Source organism: Mesocricetus auratus, unplaced genomic scaffold (assembly GCF_017639785.1).
Source record: "Mesocricetus auratus isolate SY011 unplaced genomic scaffold, BCM_Maur_2.0 Super-Scaffold_100021, whole genome shotgun sequence".
Lineage (NCBI taxonomy): Eukaryota > Metazoa > Chordata > Mammalia > Rodentia > Cricetidae > Mesocricetus > Mesocricetus auratus.
In genome coordinates this window covers 18,183,845-18,198,907 of record NW_024429202.1, presented here as the reverse complement: position 1 = coordinate 18,198,907, position 15,063 = coordinate 18,183,845, and the positions used below count along the sequence as shown (strand labels likewise).

Sequence of the window (15,063 nt, the reverse complement as noted above, 5' to 3'; positions counted from 1 at the left end):
CTTTTCAGTAACTAAATGCCTCTGCTGAAAAATGCAGTGTTGTTCAAGTCACCTGCAACATGAGTTATCTGTTGTCATGTAAGAAAATGCAATTCCTATACATGTGAGTGAAGTGGAAGATTGTATACCCATTTGTTCACATGATAAATGTGCCAACAGCTCGAAGGGTTGCTTAGTCCTATAGTTCTGTAGTGAGGTCACAGATAGGACCCCAGTCAAGTGAGGTTCCTATCATTTTAATGCTTTCCTGGGGAAGGATGGGCACCTTTGAGCTCTCTAGCATAGTTGCCACAAGGCAATATCACGTGAGTGATCCTCCTGCATGTCAACGGACTCCCTCCAGGGTTAGCAACTGAAGAGCCACTGGAAAGCTCTTTTACGAACCATGCTTTCCGGTTACACATTGTCCATTCTGCTTTTGTTTTTCTTTTCATAAGAAAAGTAAATCCAGTCATGACTCAAAACACAGGGTTGGGTTCTAATCATGGAAGGGTGGTAAAGAATCGGTGGCTATATGTCAAATTGCTACACATTCAACACAGGGCTAGAAAGTGCCCTACATAAAAACATGAACCAAACTTCTCTCCACAAGCCATAACCAAGTTAATTAGACAAATGTTCTGGTCACTCCACTAATGGGTTCCAGGAACACTAGTAATTCCTAGACACTCTGATCAACCTGGCTGTTCTGCTTCTGTCTTCAAACAACTGCATGCAACTGATCCTGTTTTATCAAAGCCGCAGCAGTCAGACTAGTTGGTATATAATATGTGTTTAAATAAGAAATGGATTTTTCAACTTCTTATAAAAGCATTCAGAAATACTTTGACATAAAGACATTTCAGTGACATGATGTATCTTTTTCTTTCATGAATGAAGAGAGGATGGCGGTGTTTCTATCCCAGCTTAAGCTGCCAGCAGCAATGCTATCTGCTCAAGCTCATGGGAGACCTGGCCCACCAGGGAAGGATGGGTTACCCGGACCCCCAGGAGACCCAGGACCCCAAGGTAAGACTGCAATTGTAATATTGTATGTGCCATGTTTTTAATCCTCGATATTTATAACATGCTCATTGCAATTACAACATATATGTGTGATATGTATGAAATGGGCTCGTTAAGAATTATCCTGTTAATATTTTATTTTCTAGTGACAAATATTATTACTTCAAATTTAAGACTGATATGCCTGCTACTCTAAGCTTATTTTAATAGTATCTGGTGGCCGGGCCCGTGGTGGCGCACGCCTTTAATCCCAGCACTCAGGAGGCAGAGCCAGGCGGATCTCTGTGAGTTCGAGGCTGGGCTGGACTGACAGCCTCCAAAACAATACAGAGAAACCCTGTCTCGTAAAAACCAAAAAAAAAATAGTATCTGGTGTAACAATAACGGCAATGCTCTCTACTGCTCTATAGTTGTTATATAGGAATCCTAGAGTTGTTTCTCTCTCCATCTTACTACTGGGCAAGACTCTTCTTCACAGAGGTTTGAAGAAACTGAAGAAAGAGTCTTATTAAGAAAATCTGTCACTAACAGTCATTTGTGGCTAACACCAAACTGGGGGGAGTTTAGAGTGATTGCATAGTAGAGTTTTGAAGATGGTAGCTTTTAAGGTATAGACATAATCTTCTTTGAATCTTTATTCGTTTCTGTTAATTTCACAAATGTATACAGTGGAATGTAGTGATATCAACTCTCCATTGAAGTACCCCCATAAGTCTAGTTAGTGCTACCCATATGTGCACAGGGGTGGAGTCATCCCCTGGAACATGTAGGACATACTAATGGCCACATCCTCCATTAAGAAGGAGTCCTCCTTCTCCAGCAACTAGCTACTGGCAATAGTTTCCCAGTAAGGGGTAGGTCATCTACTCAATCTATGCCAAAATTTTTGGATAGCTTTATCTTGGGTGGGTCTTAGGCAGGTAATTATGATGACTTGTGAACTTTGTATGACTTCTAAAGTCTTTAAAGACAAACTTAGCTTGGCAATAAAAAGTGTCCTACTGATAACAGCATGAAAAGACAAATGCTCTTAAATTTGGCTTGATTCAGTTATTCTAACACAGCTATTCTGTTAAAAAAATAACAATCTACAAACTAGTTAGGCCTACATTGAGATGACTCATGAATTCTGACAAGAAAGATGCCAAATTTAGTAAGGATGAACTATAAGAAACAAGATTAGAGAAACTGTAGCCCGAGGTATCTCTACTACCACCAAAGTTATTCCTAAGCATTCTGGGAAGTTTGCCTTCCTGGAGTTTAATTAAATTCTACTCCAGAATCCATTTTTAATTACCATCTGTCTGCTGGAGGACAGACAGAACATCCCACACTCCCACATTCCCAATTCCTGTACACAATAGGGACAGAAGAGCAGACACTAGTAAACCATTCTCAGAATTAGTCACAAGACTCCACTTCATGAAGAAGATGAATCCCTGGTTTCTTGATTCTGGCTGAAGTTTGTAATGATATACACTCAGTCACAATGCTATGCTAGTCTATGGAGGAAAGGGGAAGCCTTGGAAGCTTACCCAAAGCTTGAGTTCCTCAGCTTACCAGAGACGGTTGTCTCTGGGCATTTGGAGGCAGTCAGTATGGAGACTGGGGAGCAGTAGAAACTCCTTCCAATGAAAGAGACACTATCAGCTACTGAAGGCTTAGCAAGGAAGGAGGTTGCTAGTCTGAGTGATGAGCCTGTCGTGGTTGGAGCCCCAAGAGAAAAGCCAGTTAGTCCAAAGGCAAGGTGGTAGAGAAAGACCTAGAATGCTGAAATAACTGACCAGAAGATGAGAACCATTTTGTCCCAATGGGCCACGCTGTCAGGAGGCTAACTGAAGGATGTTTGCATAGACTGGTGATTGAAGACTTATGGCAACTTTTGTAGATTTGTGATCAGGGGTTGAATATCCAATCCTAGCCACTTGAGCACAGATGTGTAACTCTTCTGCAAAGATCATTATTTCTCTAGTTGTTCTTGTCGCTGATGAGTCTGCCCACATCCAGTTACCATTCCGCAATGGACAGCCCGGAGGAAGTAGCTACCAAAAAGTCCTTTCGCCAAACTCCAAACTCACAGTAAAAGAAAACCTACTGTACCTGATTATTATGAAGACATGAGTCACATGAAGTTAAATGGGTAGTCAGCATAAGATTTGGCCTCATTGCTCAGCTTAAAAAACACTGTAGTTTTCTTAAGTATCCATCTTCCATTTATCTTAGGTCAGGAGGTTTGACTCATAGTTGAAGAAAAGGAAAATGTGTAGACTCAGGCATCCTATTGTGTGTATACACATAAAGGGAAGGTATTATAGTTTATTCATTGGGTCTCTTCTGAAGCCAGAGAACTGGAAAGACCTTTAAATGACATCTGAACATGTGATACTCAAGCCCCACCAGTTGATATCAGTGGAAACCTTTGGATGGATCCAAAGTCTTTGTAGTCTAAGACAACATACACGATGGAAAATACATTGACCTAGTAAAACAGAATTCCTGCTGGAGACACCTCTCCCACACGTGCTCATAGCTCCAGGCACCTTCCCAGGTGATGGAAAGCCAGTCTGGAAGGTCTCAGTCAGAGGCAATTCTAAGGCAACCGTGTTAGCGAGGTTTTTGAAAACAAGACTCATATTCGCTTTGTAGCCAACTGATCAAAGGATGAGGGGCTTCCCTTTTGCAAGAGATTTCTGTGGCTTTAGCGTGCTGCTGTGTACATCACAAGACTAGACTTCTAATAGAGATCTGAGGGCGATTCTTGAGTTTGAAGGAATGCCCCCACATGATTTCCAGTTTCTTTAAGGCAAGTTCTCCTAAAATGGACAAAACTTCTGTCCCACCAGAGTTTGTGACAACAAACACACTTAGAAGTTGTTGCCTCGGCTTTTGTCCCCCCACCCAGGGGGCTTCTGACAGTGAATAGAGCTTGACTGGAAGCTGTTGATTGACATTTCACCTTTTTGAAGTGTTCAGTTTGCTAGAAATACAGCAGAAAAATGAAGTTTACAAAAAAACAAATGAGATTTGTTTTTATTGATTTAAAAGAATTTTGCTGATAGTCATACTGTATGATGACCCTACAAGCCGCAAGGAAATCTCATGAAAGGAGGGGGAGGAGAGGGAAATGACGGAGGGGAGGAGAGAAGGGGAGAGGCAGGAGGAGAAGCAGGTGAGAAGGCAGCAGCCACATTTTTGTTGCTTCTCTGGGCTGACATTAGAAACTGAAGGTTTTCTCCAGTAACAAGTAAATATGAAGCTCTTGGAGGATGAAGCCATTTAATATATATATATATATATATATATATATATATATATGCCTTCAATGCTCTTCTTTATTCAATTTAAAAAGCAGGGCAAAAGCAGCCAGCCCAGCCATAAATGACATTGGCTGCATTAGCCCTCTTCATTGTGACAATTGAGGCTGACAGAATACTGAAGTGCAAAACACTGTGCAGAAAGGGACAGGAAGTGTGTCTGTTAAGTTATATCTCAGGTACACTGGCCATTTGGAATTCTGTCTAATGATGGTTCATTTGTAGGAATTGCCTAAAGGCTATATGAGTTCTTAACAGTACTTGTCAAGAAAGAAAGCCATTTTTAACTTAAATTAAGTGGCAATTTGAAATACACACCATAAAAGGAGTCCTTTTATCACCTTCATTGTCTTCAATGTCTAGTGAAGGATTAAAAAAGAAATCAAAGACCTCGCAAAGAGTCCTGTGCCTGTTCTGCAAAGCAGGGTACTGTAGAAGCAAGGAAGAAATTGATATGAGGCCATCAACGATGTGCCAGCAGAGTCCATTCCCCTATGAAGACTTACTAATGAAAGCCCGAGGGTGTTCTTCCAGGGACCCAATCTCCCCAAAGGGCAGTGAATGCTTATTAGAGAAGATTCTGGAAGGGACCATATTGTTTGTATCCTCTGAGACTCCCAAGTGGGTCATTACTGATGTCTTGTTGAAGTCAAAAGCAATTCTATAGAATTTTTATTTTAGTCCTTCTACGGGGTCTGTGGGTGTTGCTTTCCCACTGTGCATGGAGAAAACACTGTTCAGAGTTCTGTCACTCCTGGAAGGGATCTGCAACATGGAGCCTGATTGCCACATCTCAAGAGCAATGGGCCTGAAAAGCCTAATCCTGCAGAATTCTTCTAGATAAATGATGACAAACTTTCCTATCAAAGTTCACCTTCTTGGATGAGCTTTTGCAGAACTGTTATAATATGTAGTTGATTTTTTAAGGGAGTGATTAAAACCTTAAGAAATAGGTTGGCATACTTACACGCCTCTCCCATTTCAGAAAGAACCTTGCATGTAGAGTTAATGGAAGATAACGAGGAGAATGGGGAGGATGGAAGGGGGAGGATCTAGTCTACATACCCATTCCCGTCAATTTTAAAAGGACAATACTGGGAGTCATTGATTTTCTTTTTGAGCTTTTAAAGTTTAGGTCTTACCAGCTTCTAAATCAAGGAAAACATTTTCCCCATTTTAATCCAGTGACCCACAGCATAGTTGATAGTCCTAAGACAGTTCTGACCTAGCAAAATGATTAGTAGTGGAGGCCTTTGGAAATAAGAAGACAAGATTGTAAGTTGAAAAGGCTGAAGGGCTCAGCAGTTCAGTTAGTGAGCCAGAACCAAGGAAGTTGAACACAGTGTGTGTGTGTGTGTGTGTGTGTGTGTGTGTGTGTGTGTCCATATGAATGCAACCCCCTCAGAAGCCAGTTTATGCTGTGTATGTTGTTTCTTCGCTCAGCATATGTTATCCATTTCACATTTATCATATTTTAAACATAATTAAATCTATTGTTCACTCCTTCTCTTACGTGTCTATGATAGCTGTGTGAGCTGCTTCAACAGAAATGATGATGCGAGCCCAGGTACAGGAAATGGGAAAGAAATATGCAGAAAGAATTCTGTCTTATCTGAGAATAAGACAGCATAAGAAACAGACTTTATTAAGCAAAAGGAACAATCAATTAATTAATAATAACTAGATGAAATAAAAAAGAATAAACAACTCATATTTTCAAGGTTAGCAGAATACAGATTTGAGTCAAAGCACTTAGCAGCACAAAATGCTTTACTATGACAGTTTATAAATGTAAAGTACCAGAAATTTTAACAATGCTAGAACATAAGAGACTGGGAAGTCCCCAAGTATTTACAATGTATTTTTGAAGATTTGCTTTTGTTAGTTTTTTATGGTTTTTCGAGACAGTGTTTCTCTGTGTAACAGACCTAGCTGTCCTGGAACTAGCTTTGTAGACCAGGCTGGCCTTGAACTCACAGAGAACCACCCGCCTCTCCCTCCCAAGTGTTGGGATTAAAGGCTTGCACCACCACCACCAGGCCTATTTTTATTATTCTTAAAAGCAAGCCTCACTATCAAAAGCTTGCTTTGCTTTAACTTTATATATCAGCCGCATAGCTATCAGATTCTCTGTGCTTTGTTGTACTCAGCCTGATGCATGATAAGTATGAGAAGAATATTAATGTAAGATTCATGAAGAAACAACACAAACAGCCTGACTCAGAGAACAGTACTGTCATGTGTAGGCTAGTGTTGAATATTCTTCTTTTCATGTCTCACTCTGTATTCATCTCTCACTCAGGCTACCGTGGACAGAAGGGAGAAAGAGGTGAACCTGGAATTGGGCTGCCAGGGAGTCCAGGTCTTCCTGGATCTTCAGGTAATAGGCATGTTATCTTTACATATGCAGGCCTCCCAAAACAGGTCTCTTCTCCCCTGTGGATTTCACCTGGTCAATCGAATGACCCATGGCGGCTGGAGACAGGGAGGCAGGCAGGATCCACCTGTGACCTGCATTCTCATGGTGTATTTCATTTCATTAGCAGTGGGTTTGCCAGGTGCCCCGGGGCCTCAAGGACCCCCAGGACCCAGTGGAAGATGTAACCCAGAAGACTGCCTCTATCCTGTATCTCCTGTCCATCAGCAGGCAGGTGCAAAATGAAGACTACAAAGGAAGATTTCGTTCCTGGTGATATCTCCATGCCATTGGAGCTGTCAATGCGTGCTTTACAGCCACGTGCTCTCAAGGCTTGCGATGTCTGGACTGCTTTTCTTTTCTTTTTTTTCCCCCTGATGTAGGGCAGACATCCAAAGCCGCCATCTGAATCCTATTCTGACGGTAATTGCAAGTCAGAATGTTCAGGTGTTTCCCATCTTTGTTCCCTACGTTTCGCTTTACCGTGGCTCTGAGTTCTACTCAGTTTCATGTGATGTGAAAACATGCAGGTGAGCTTGTCACCGGTTCTTCAGAAGAAGTCACATGAGAAGTCACATGAGATTACTTGGTACGCAGACGACATAGACTTTGTAGACTCACCAACATAATTAGACCTGGATTTCTGAACTTTCATTTTTCAAATTTATCTTGATGCCTTCTTCATATTTAAATTTACTATTGTTGCTTCAAATCTTTCTGCTCTCCTAAGATTGAGACAGTACTTTACTGCTGCTGACTGTCCTGTGACTGACTTTTGCAAGAAGTCTACACCATCCTACATTCGTTCTATTTATACAGAAAAAATAGGCAATAAGAGATGCACTTTTAACTTATTTTTCAAAAAAAAAAACCTACGGGAGACTCTTTATCAGGGAGCCCCCCAAACTCATCATAGTCAACTGTTGAAATGATTTTGTGACTTCCAGGCTTTGAGCTCAATTTGAAGCACTCCTCGTGGACATGAACTTACGCTACGTGAAAAACGAAGAACAAAACTGACGCTACGCTCACGTCAATGTGTCTTCCAGGTGGCAAGAGAGTGGTTTTTCTTTAAGAGGTGTTTGGCGGTGAAGGCAAAGTACCAAGTACTTGACAAGCTTCAGTAGCCTGACAAGACCTTTGTGCTCTTTTATGCATTAGTCTTCTGGCTTTGTGATCCCCAGGACCCGCTATCAGAGCAAAGCACAAGCTTTGTAATGGCTGGAGGTTGAAGCGTCAGCAAACGCATGTGCGTACATGAAGCACACACCGTCCATCGGAGACAATGTTCCTAAGAAAGAGGTCCAGTTCAGCAAAGAAAAGCCGGAGACTCCGTGTGAAGGTTGCCGCTTGCTTCAAAACCATGCGTTCTAGGTTTGGGGATTTAGCTCAGTGTAGAGCACTTTACTGTGAAGCTCGTGGCCTTGGGTTCTGTCTTGAGCTCTGGGGGGAAAAATAAGATAAAGCAAATGTGCTCTGAAAGGAAGCAAAATTCCGGCGGGCTTAACTGAATTACCTAACTTTTTTTTTGTTACTTCCTACTTACTCATTGTTTGGAGAAACTTTTTGTGGGAAACAACTGACTTTTCTAGAATATTTAGCACAAGGATGTTGTTGGGATCTAGCTGGTTGGATCCCACAGAAGCTGAGCATGCACCACCAGAGCCCTCCGGTCACAGGGACTAGTTGACACCTCAAGAAGCAGCACATATTCCACAGGATAGGGTGATGCCTGATGCTTTCTGTCTATTAGTTGAAACAATGAGTTTAGAAAGGCAAGCCCACTCAGAGTGGGGAAAGCTGTGAATGGTTTTCCTGGGAAGCATACCTGCCATACGGCAGTTTTTTTTTTAATGCACCCATGATTTGAACTGGCTTTCATTACAAATAGATGAGCCGCTGGCCAGGTACTGCCAACATGGCTGTGCATAAATATAGGTTTTTAGGTCTTTAATATTGAGTTTTACTGTATATTTCGACCCAAGTTTATTTATTTTCCAAGTCTACTTTATTTATTTTCAATGTTTTAAGCACTGTATTGCTTATTCCTTTATTTTCTTTCTTATGCAATACCTTCGATGGTGCTGTGTTTTAAACTCACAAAATTGGAATATGCAAACATTTGCATATGTATCTTCATAATCAAATGATAATTTACCCCCCCAAATGTACATAAGGTGAAAAGATGGTGCTATGTGTATATTTTGAGCTTTCAATTTGTTGAATTTTCTGAGAACTTACCTGGTACATATTAATTTACTTGAATTTGCTGTAAAGCTAAGACTTTTTATATGTTTTCAAAGATTATTTTTCATATTAATTGACAGGCTATTTATCCTTTTGCCTTTTGGCTTATGCAAAAATATTCATTTTGTAATTTTAATGTTTTCCTGAACATTTGGCTGGTGATCAGTGCATTTGGGGGTTTCTTGGTTGGTCAATTCATATGTATAAAAAAGATGCAGTTCATTTTCTTGTTTTGTAAATTATATTCACTTGTACTCACTTGAGTTCCACAGAACAGAAACCTTTCTTACAAACTGTATAGCTATTATTCTTCCTTTTTCTAATTTCTGTGAATGTATGACTGGCTTGTTCCTGTTTCAGGGATTTAGATTTGTTCACGTAACTTGAGGAGTGTGGGAGATAAAATATGTTACATGGTAACTATTGAGAAGTGGCCTGTCACCATGATTCAAGCTCATTTTTTAAAAAAACTGGGCCATGTGACTAAGTCTGGCATAACTAGAGAGATGGGACTGTGATTATATAGCACAACCCCTCAATCTACTGTTATTTATCTTGAAAATGTTTTTTTTCTCTTCCTCAGCTCTGTTCATAACAAAGGGCTACAATGAATACTTGGTCTAGATAACATAACAAAGAGATTGGCAGATACTCAACCCTTCATAAAAATAAACAGGATAATTTTGTCCCCAAAGTAGGATAGGAAATGTCCCTCTAAATAATCATTGGCCTCATTAAAATAAAAAAAAGCTATTTAGTTCAGTATAGCAAGAGAGAAGAATTACTACTTTTGTCTCATTTAATAATTGCAGGCTATCATGACAATATTAGAACTGACTGTTTTCAATAAACAAGTCCTAAATTTTATGCCAGTTCAGTTAGCAATTTTTGGTAGAAATATTCCTATGTAGAGATCTAGTCTCAGTTAAATTTTCTTAGAATCAAAAGAAAAGAGAGAAGAGTGACCTGGGCATGTGCCCACCGTTGTTGCTAACTGAGAGCTTTAGCCACTACTTCTAACCACAGCACGAGCACAGTCAGTCTTGAGTTTTTCAACGTCTTGCTTTGACAAGAGCTGTTTAATGACTTCAATTTCTTGTGGGGTTTTTTCCTGTATTTCATGATACAGTTTGAAAATTTAAAATTTGCTGACTTATAGCACTTAAGGAATTATTTCATGATATACTGCCTGTACAAATTGCCACTTGATGTTGAGTTTATGAAACAATTTCTATGGCTATGTCTTAGGCAGTTAATAAGGTTTAGCTCTCCTGCTTCTGCAGCCTTCCCCATTTCTGAGAAGCTTACAATATGCCTCCCTTTGTCCACAAGACGGTGTTTGAGGCAATTTTTTCAGAACTGAGCAGACTCACAGAAGCCTGAAACCTAGAATAGTTTGGTGGACAGCTAAATCAGACATTGGCCTTTGCACTTTCTTTGTTTTGTAAGTACTTTGTAAATTATATTTCATTTAGTTCATCTGTGGTTTTCAGAACTTTCCATATCTTTGTGAGGCAGGCACACATCCTTTGATTTGTTGGTTGTTTTCTTTTTATTTATTTACTATGTATATACCCATATGCAACATGAAAATTTGCTATAAGGTTGTTTTATGCTACTATTGTATTTTAGTGACTAATGTGCATACACCTAAGTATTCATCCTCCCTTGCAGTCAGGGCAGATATTCTTTTGACAAATGAAACACGTTTAACTTAACACAAATGGTAGACAATGTCTGAACTCATTATTGCTTAAGATAAATTTTGCAATTAAATTTGTGCAATGTCTATTTTTCTAGAAATATGTCATTATTTTAAAAAAACAAGTAAGAACACTAATTTTCAAATTGTCATCTTCTTTTTTTTTGATGCCATCCTTTTTCTAGCATTGGTATTGCTATCCCAAGACTGAGAATTGGGCAGAGTGATGTTGAGGTTATTTGAATGACATTTGCTCTTGTTCTTAAATCATTTTCTACACTGGTCTAGACTTATCTACCATATGAAAACACATGGTGTTTTCTCTCCTGGTTTCAGAGCATGGCATACACTCCCTTTTTATTCCTCTTCTCTCGGAGATTAAACAGTCCAGGAGAGTTTAATTATCACCCTTTAAGTCGTGTGCATCAGAGTAATGTTGTAGCCCATTGGTTTGTATTTCTTCATCAGTCAGTGTGTAAAGTAGCATTCGTTATATTAAATTTGTTCAATGAGTGGGAGTTACAGGACACAGAAAGAGAGGTTATTTCTGTTTTCATTTACTAATGTAACTGGGGCTATCATATCAACATTTCACTGAACAAAATCAGGTAGAAAACTAACTGCATCAGTTTGGTTAAATTTAATGCAGCTCCAAGTAGACACAGAACATTAATTCAAAAAACTAGACTAGCAAGAAAATAATTCAAAAGGAGAAATGAAATTTAGTCTGGCAAGGAACAGCTACATGAAAAAATGTTCAAGTTCAATTCCAGTAGTAATATATATGGTGTGACTCAAAAAGTCAGCTACCTGCTTCACAGATTTGTCCAAAGTGAATGCTAGTAATTTAGGCATCACTAAACTGAGGACTAACTACTCAAAATGTAACACAAGACTGGGTGTTACCTGACCGTAACAAGCTTACAAACATAAAGATGCAATTTTACAACTTTTTATTTTGCCTTGATACTTAAGGTATATTTAGAGGAGAAATACTTGTAGTGAATTTGAATTCAGATTGTGTTATGTAATACTTTGTAACTATTTATTTTAAAAATAATATTTGGGATATAATTTTCTCCATTTTGTGTGTTCTCTATCTTACCTCATCAGCTATTTAAAGTTTAATTTTATTACACTCACATTAAGCGATCTGCTACTCACTTTATTATAAATCCCAGTGAATAGATGGTTGCAGGTCTTGGTTCCTCTAGCTTTATTATGCATCATGAACATCTTGCCTCTCTCAGCAATAAAGGAATCGACTCTAAATCAGGGAACTATAAGGTGCAATTCTTAACACTGTGTCTCCGCTTTAGTCCTTCTCAGTGGTCAGAGTTCCATCATGGTTCTACTCTATTAGGTTTTAGCCACACTGAGCCTTCACAATCACTCTCACACCAAGAGCAAGCCTCACAACATCCAGGGACCCTGAGACTGGTCTACTATAAGGCTTAGTTTGAGTTTATAATCTACTTCTCTGGTAGCCTATGAAAAGCTCAGTATATTTCAGATGATAATTATACACAGAAATGAAAGTCCTAGTGAACTCAAAATGATGCTCTCTTCTGACAGATTAAAATCAAGTCAGATTCTTGACTAGAAAGAACTCTTAAAAGGCTGAGAAGCATCATGATTAGCTTTCCTTATATAATAAGTCCCTTAGTGTGTGTGGCAATACGTACTTAAATACATAGTATGTTTTCTAGCAGAAGTCAATTATATCAAAATATGCCATTGACTTCATATGTCTTTATGGACTAGCTAATGACTTAAACAGTTCTTAAGTATTCTTATCTTCATAGTCCCTTATGGTAAATTAAGTGGGTGCTTTCTAAAGAATACTGTTGTCTTCTCATATGCAACTGTGAACTTGGAGACCAAATAAGACACATCAAAATAGACTTGAAAAGAAGACACAAATCCCAGAAAGTTTCTTGGAGTCAATTTCCCCCTATTTGTTCTCTCCCATTACTAATGTAGAATGAAAGGCAGTATGCAAAAGCATGGGAAACAAAAAGTTCGTTTAATAAATTGGCATTTATTAAGACTACAGATATTTATCAGACAGCATCCTCTTTCCAATAAGCAGATCTATCGAACACATTACAGTTCTTTGAATAGCCTTCTAACTACCATTTGAGCATGTGTGTTATATATACAGTATTATAACCAGCCAATTTGTATTTAATATTTACTGAGCCATTGGTACTTAATGTTCAACATCACAAGTTCACTAAAAACACATCTGGAAAGTATTTTATTACATAAATATTATAACCTGTAAGTCTTAAGCACAAACACTATCTTACAGTTTTAAAAATATTTATGGCCATTTTCCATTTGTACCAAATTAAATAACTCACTAGCATTTCATCTTTAGTGCTGTTTTTATACTCCCTTTCCCAGGGTTACCAACATGCTGAAAGGCAATTCTCTTGATATTTGAAAATTTTTGTATCATGAGAGATGTCCCACCAATATTGGTTAATTTTAAACCTGGAGATTTTATACCTCAGAAACACTATATCTTCAAAATTAAATAATCACATCACAGGTGATCTTTGAAGCACAGATTTAAATTAAGCACATTTTGAGTCAGATCTGATAATGTTTAAGGACAGGAATATTGGTTAAACCAGCTTGAAATATACAAAGTATTTCATGTCGGTCACCAAATGATATGACTACTCACTCATATTCTTCTGACACACAAAAAACAGTTACAGTGAGTTTATGTGCTCAGATTGGAAAATAATTTTCATACCTCTTAACCAAACTGTTGGCTATTTGGAATAAGCATCAAATCATACCGCCATGGGAGCACTGAGTAGAAATAAATCAGAAACCATTTGCTCTTGACTAATATGCCAGTTTCTACGCAACTTCAATCACCTACACATTCCCCTCTTAAGTTCTCTGATGGACACTATCCAACTTTAAAACCACATCAAAGACCTGGAGATCTCTATTTTGCTAGGGATGCATCCCAGGTCGGCCTGGGTTTAGCAGCTATCTTTCATGGAGAGCATTCACTAAGCACTTTTCTTTGCAAGTTTTTCAACAAATATTAGTGCTTAACTGCAATATACAGTGAGTTGGTTGTTCCTGCCATTTGAGATGTGCTAGTTTTGCATAAGCTATCTGTAAGTGGCCGTTCTCACCATTACTTACCGTATCTGTGGATCTTGTTGTAAAGCCTCAGTATGCATCGGGTTTGTGTAACAGTTGGGTGAACTGATATCTGAAATTTAATTTTTTGTATTTCTTATGACTATGATATTATTGGGCTGAGGAACATGTTTAATTACTTGATTTTTCTTTCCCCGTATTTGCTTATGTCACTCCAATTAAAATAAAAGCACCTTGATGAAAAGATTGTTTCTTTGCGTGTTTATTTTGTGTCATACATCTAGAAAGTATCCACCATTTTTACATAATGTGCCATAGAGAACTGTAACAGGTTCCTGCATTTTTAAAACCTATCTTCCAAATAGGAGGAAGGACAATCTAGATAAGTGGCACTAATCTATGTAGCCTAGTAGGAACCTTTCTCTTTAAGACTGATTCATGAAAGAAGTTCAGAACTACATGCTAGAAATGATGGAAAGAAATCCCATAGTACAGATTTCATGTTTGACTTACCCAAACAACTCATTTATGGAAAATTGACACGAGAAACATTTGATATGAAAATACCTTTAGAACCTGATCTTCTTTGGCCTGAATTTCATAAGCTAACTGAAGAAATTAACTTTAGACCTATTGTCTTTGTATGGGGCAAGTCTAGAGGATGCAAGGTGACACAGTAAGTATGATAGTTCTGTTGGTAGCTCAAGTACATATTGATGGAATAGCAAGCCAGTGTGTTTATGTAAACAGTGATAATGTATTTGAGTGGGTAGGAAATGTAGATTGTCAATAATATAGTCTTTTTAAAAGGGAGACGTGGGCTCTAACACACTAATATTGGGGATTTTAACTCATTTTCTTCAGTGGACATATCATTCAGACAAAAGAAAACCATCTGAACCGATTCATATTAGTCTCAACAGACATTTACAGAACATTCCGTCCAGTGGTAGTAGAAAAGACATTTTTCAGTTTTCTTTACTTGGGGCCGTATTCACTGTGCTTTGTGTTGGGTTTTATATAGACACTCTTTGTCAAGTAGGTGATGACACATCCACCTCTTACTATTTCTTCCCTTTGGTCGTTTCCTTCATTTCCCTAGATGCTTATGTACTGTCCTCTCCTAGTCTCCCTCTTGCTTCCATGTCATATATACATACATATGAATATAAATAAAGATGGTTTTATGTACCTATAAAGAGTCCTAGGACCCACAAGAGAGAAAACATGATACTTTTATTTCTACA

General features: G+C 38.5%; 1 protein-coding gene across 4 annotated transcripts in view; it reads left to right on the top strand.

Annotated features, from left to right (window-relative positions):
- Window positions 1-14,060, top strand: part of Col19a1 (collagen type XIX alpha 1 chain) — a 313,664-nt gene extending 299,604 nt beyond the window's left edge. For 3 of the 4 annotated variants that reach the window (XM_013125565.2, XM_040729472.1, XM_021223306.2), the window contains 3 exons: window positions 880-1,008; window positions 6,622-6,699; window positions 6,863-14,060. In XM_013125565.2, coding sequence (XP_012981019.1) covers window positions 880-1,008; window positions 6,622-6,699; window positions 6,863-6,981 — 326 coding nt within the window. In that variant the 3' untranslated portion in view covers window positions 6,982-14,060. The remainder of the gene's footprint in view (window positions 1-879; window positions 1,009-6,621; window positions 6,700-6,862) is intronic. The other variant, XM_040729471.1, reaches the window with a different exon arrangement.
- Window positions 14,061-15,063: the final 1,003 nt, after the last annotated feature.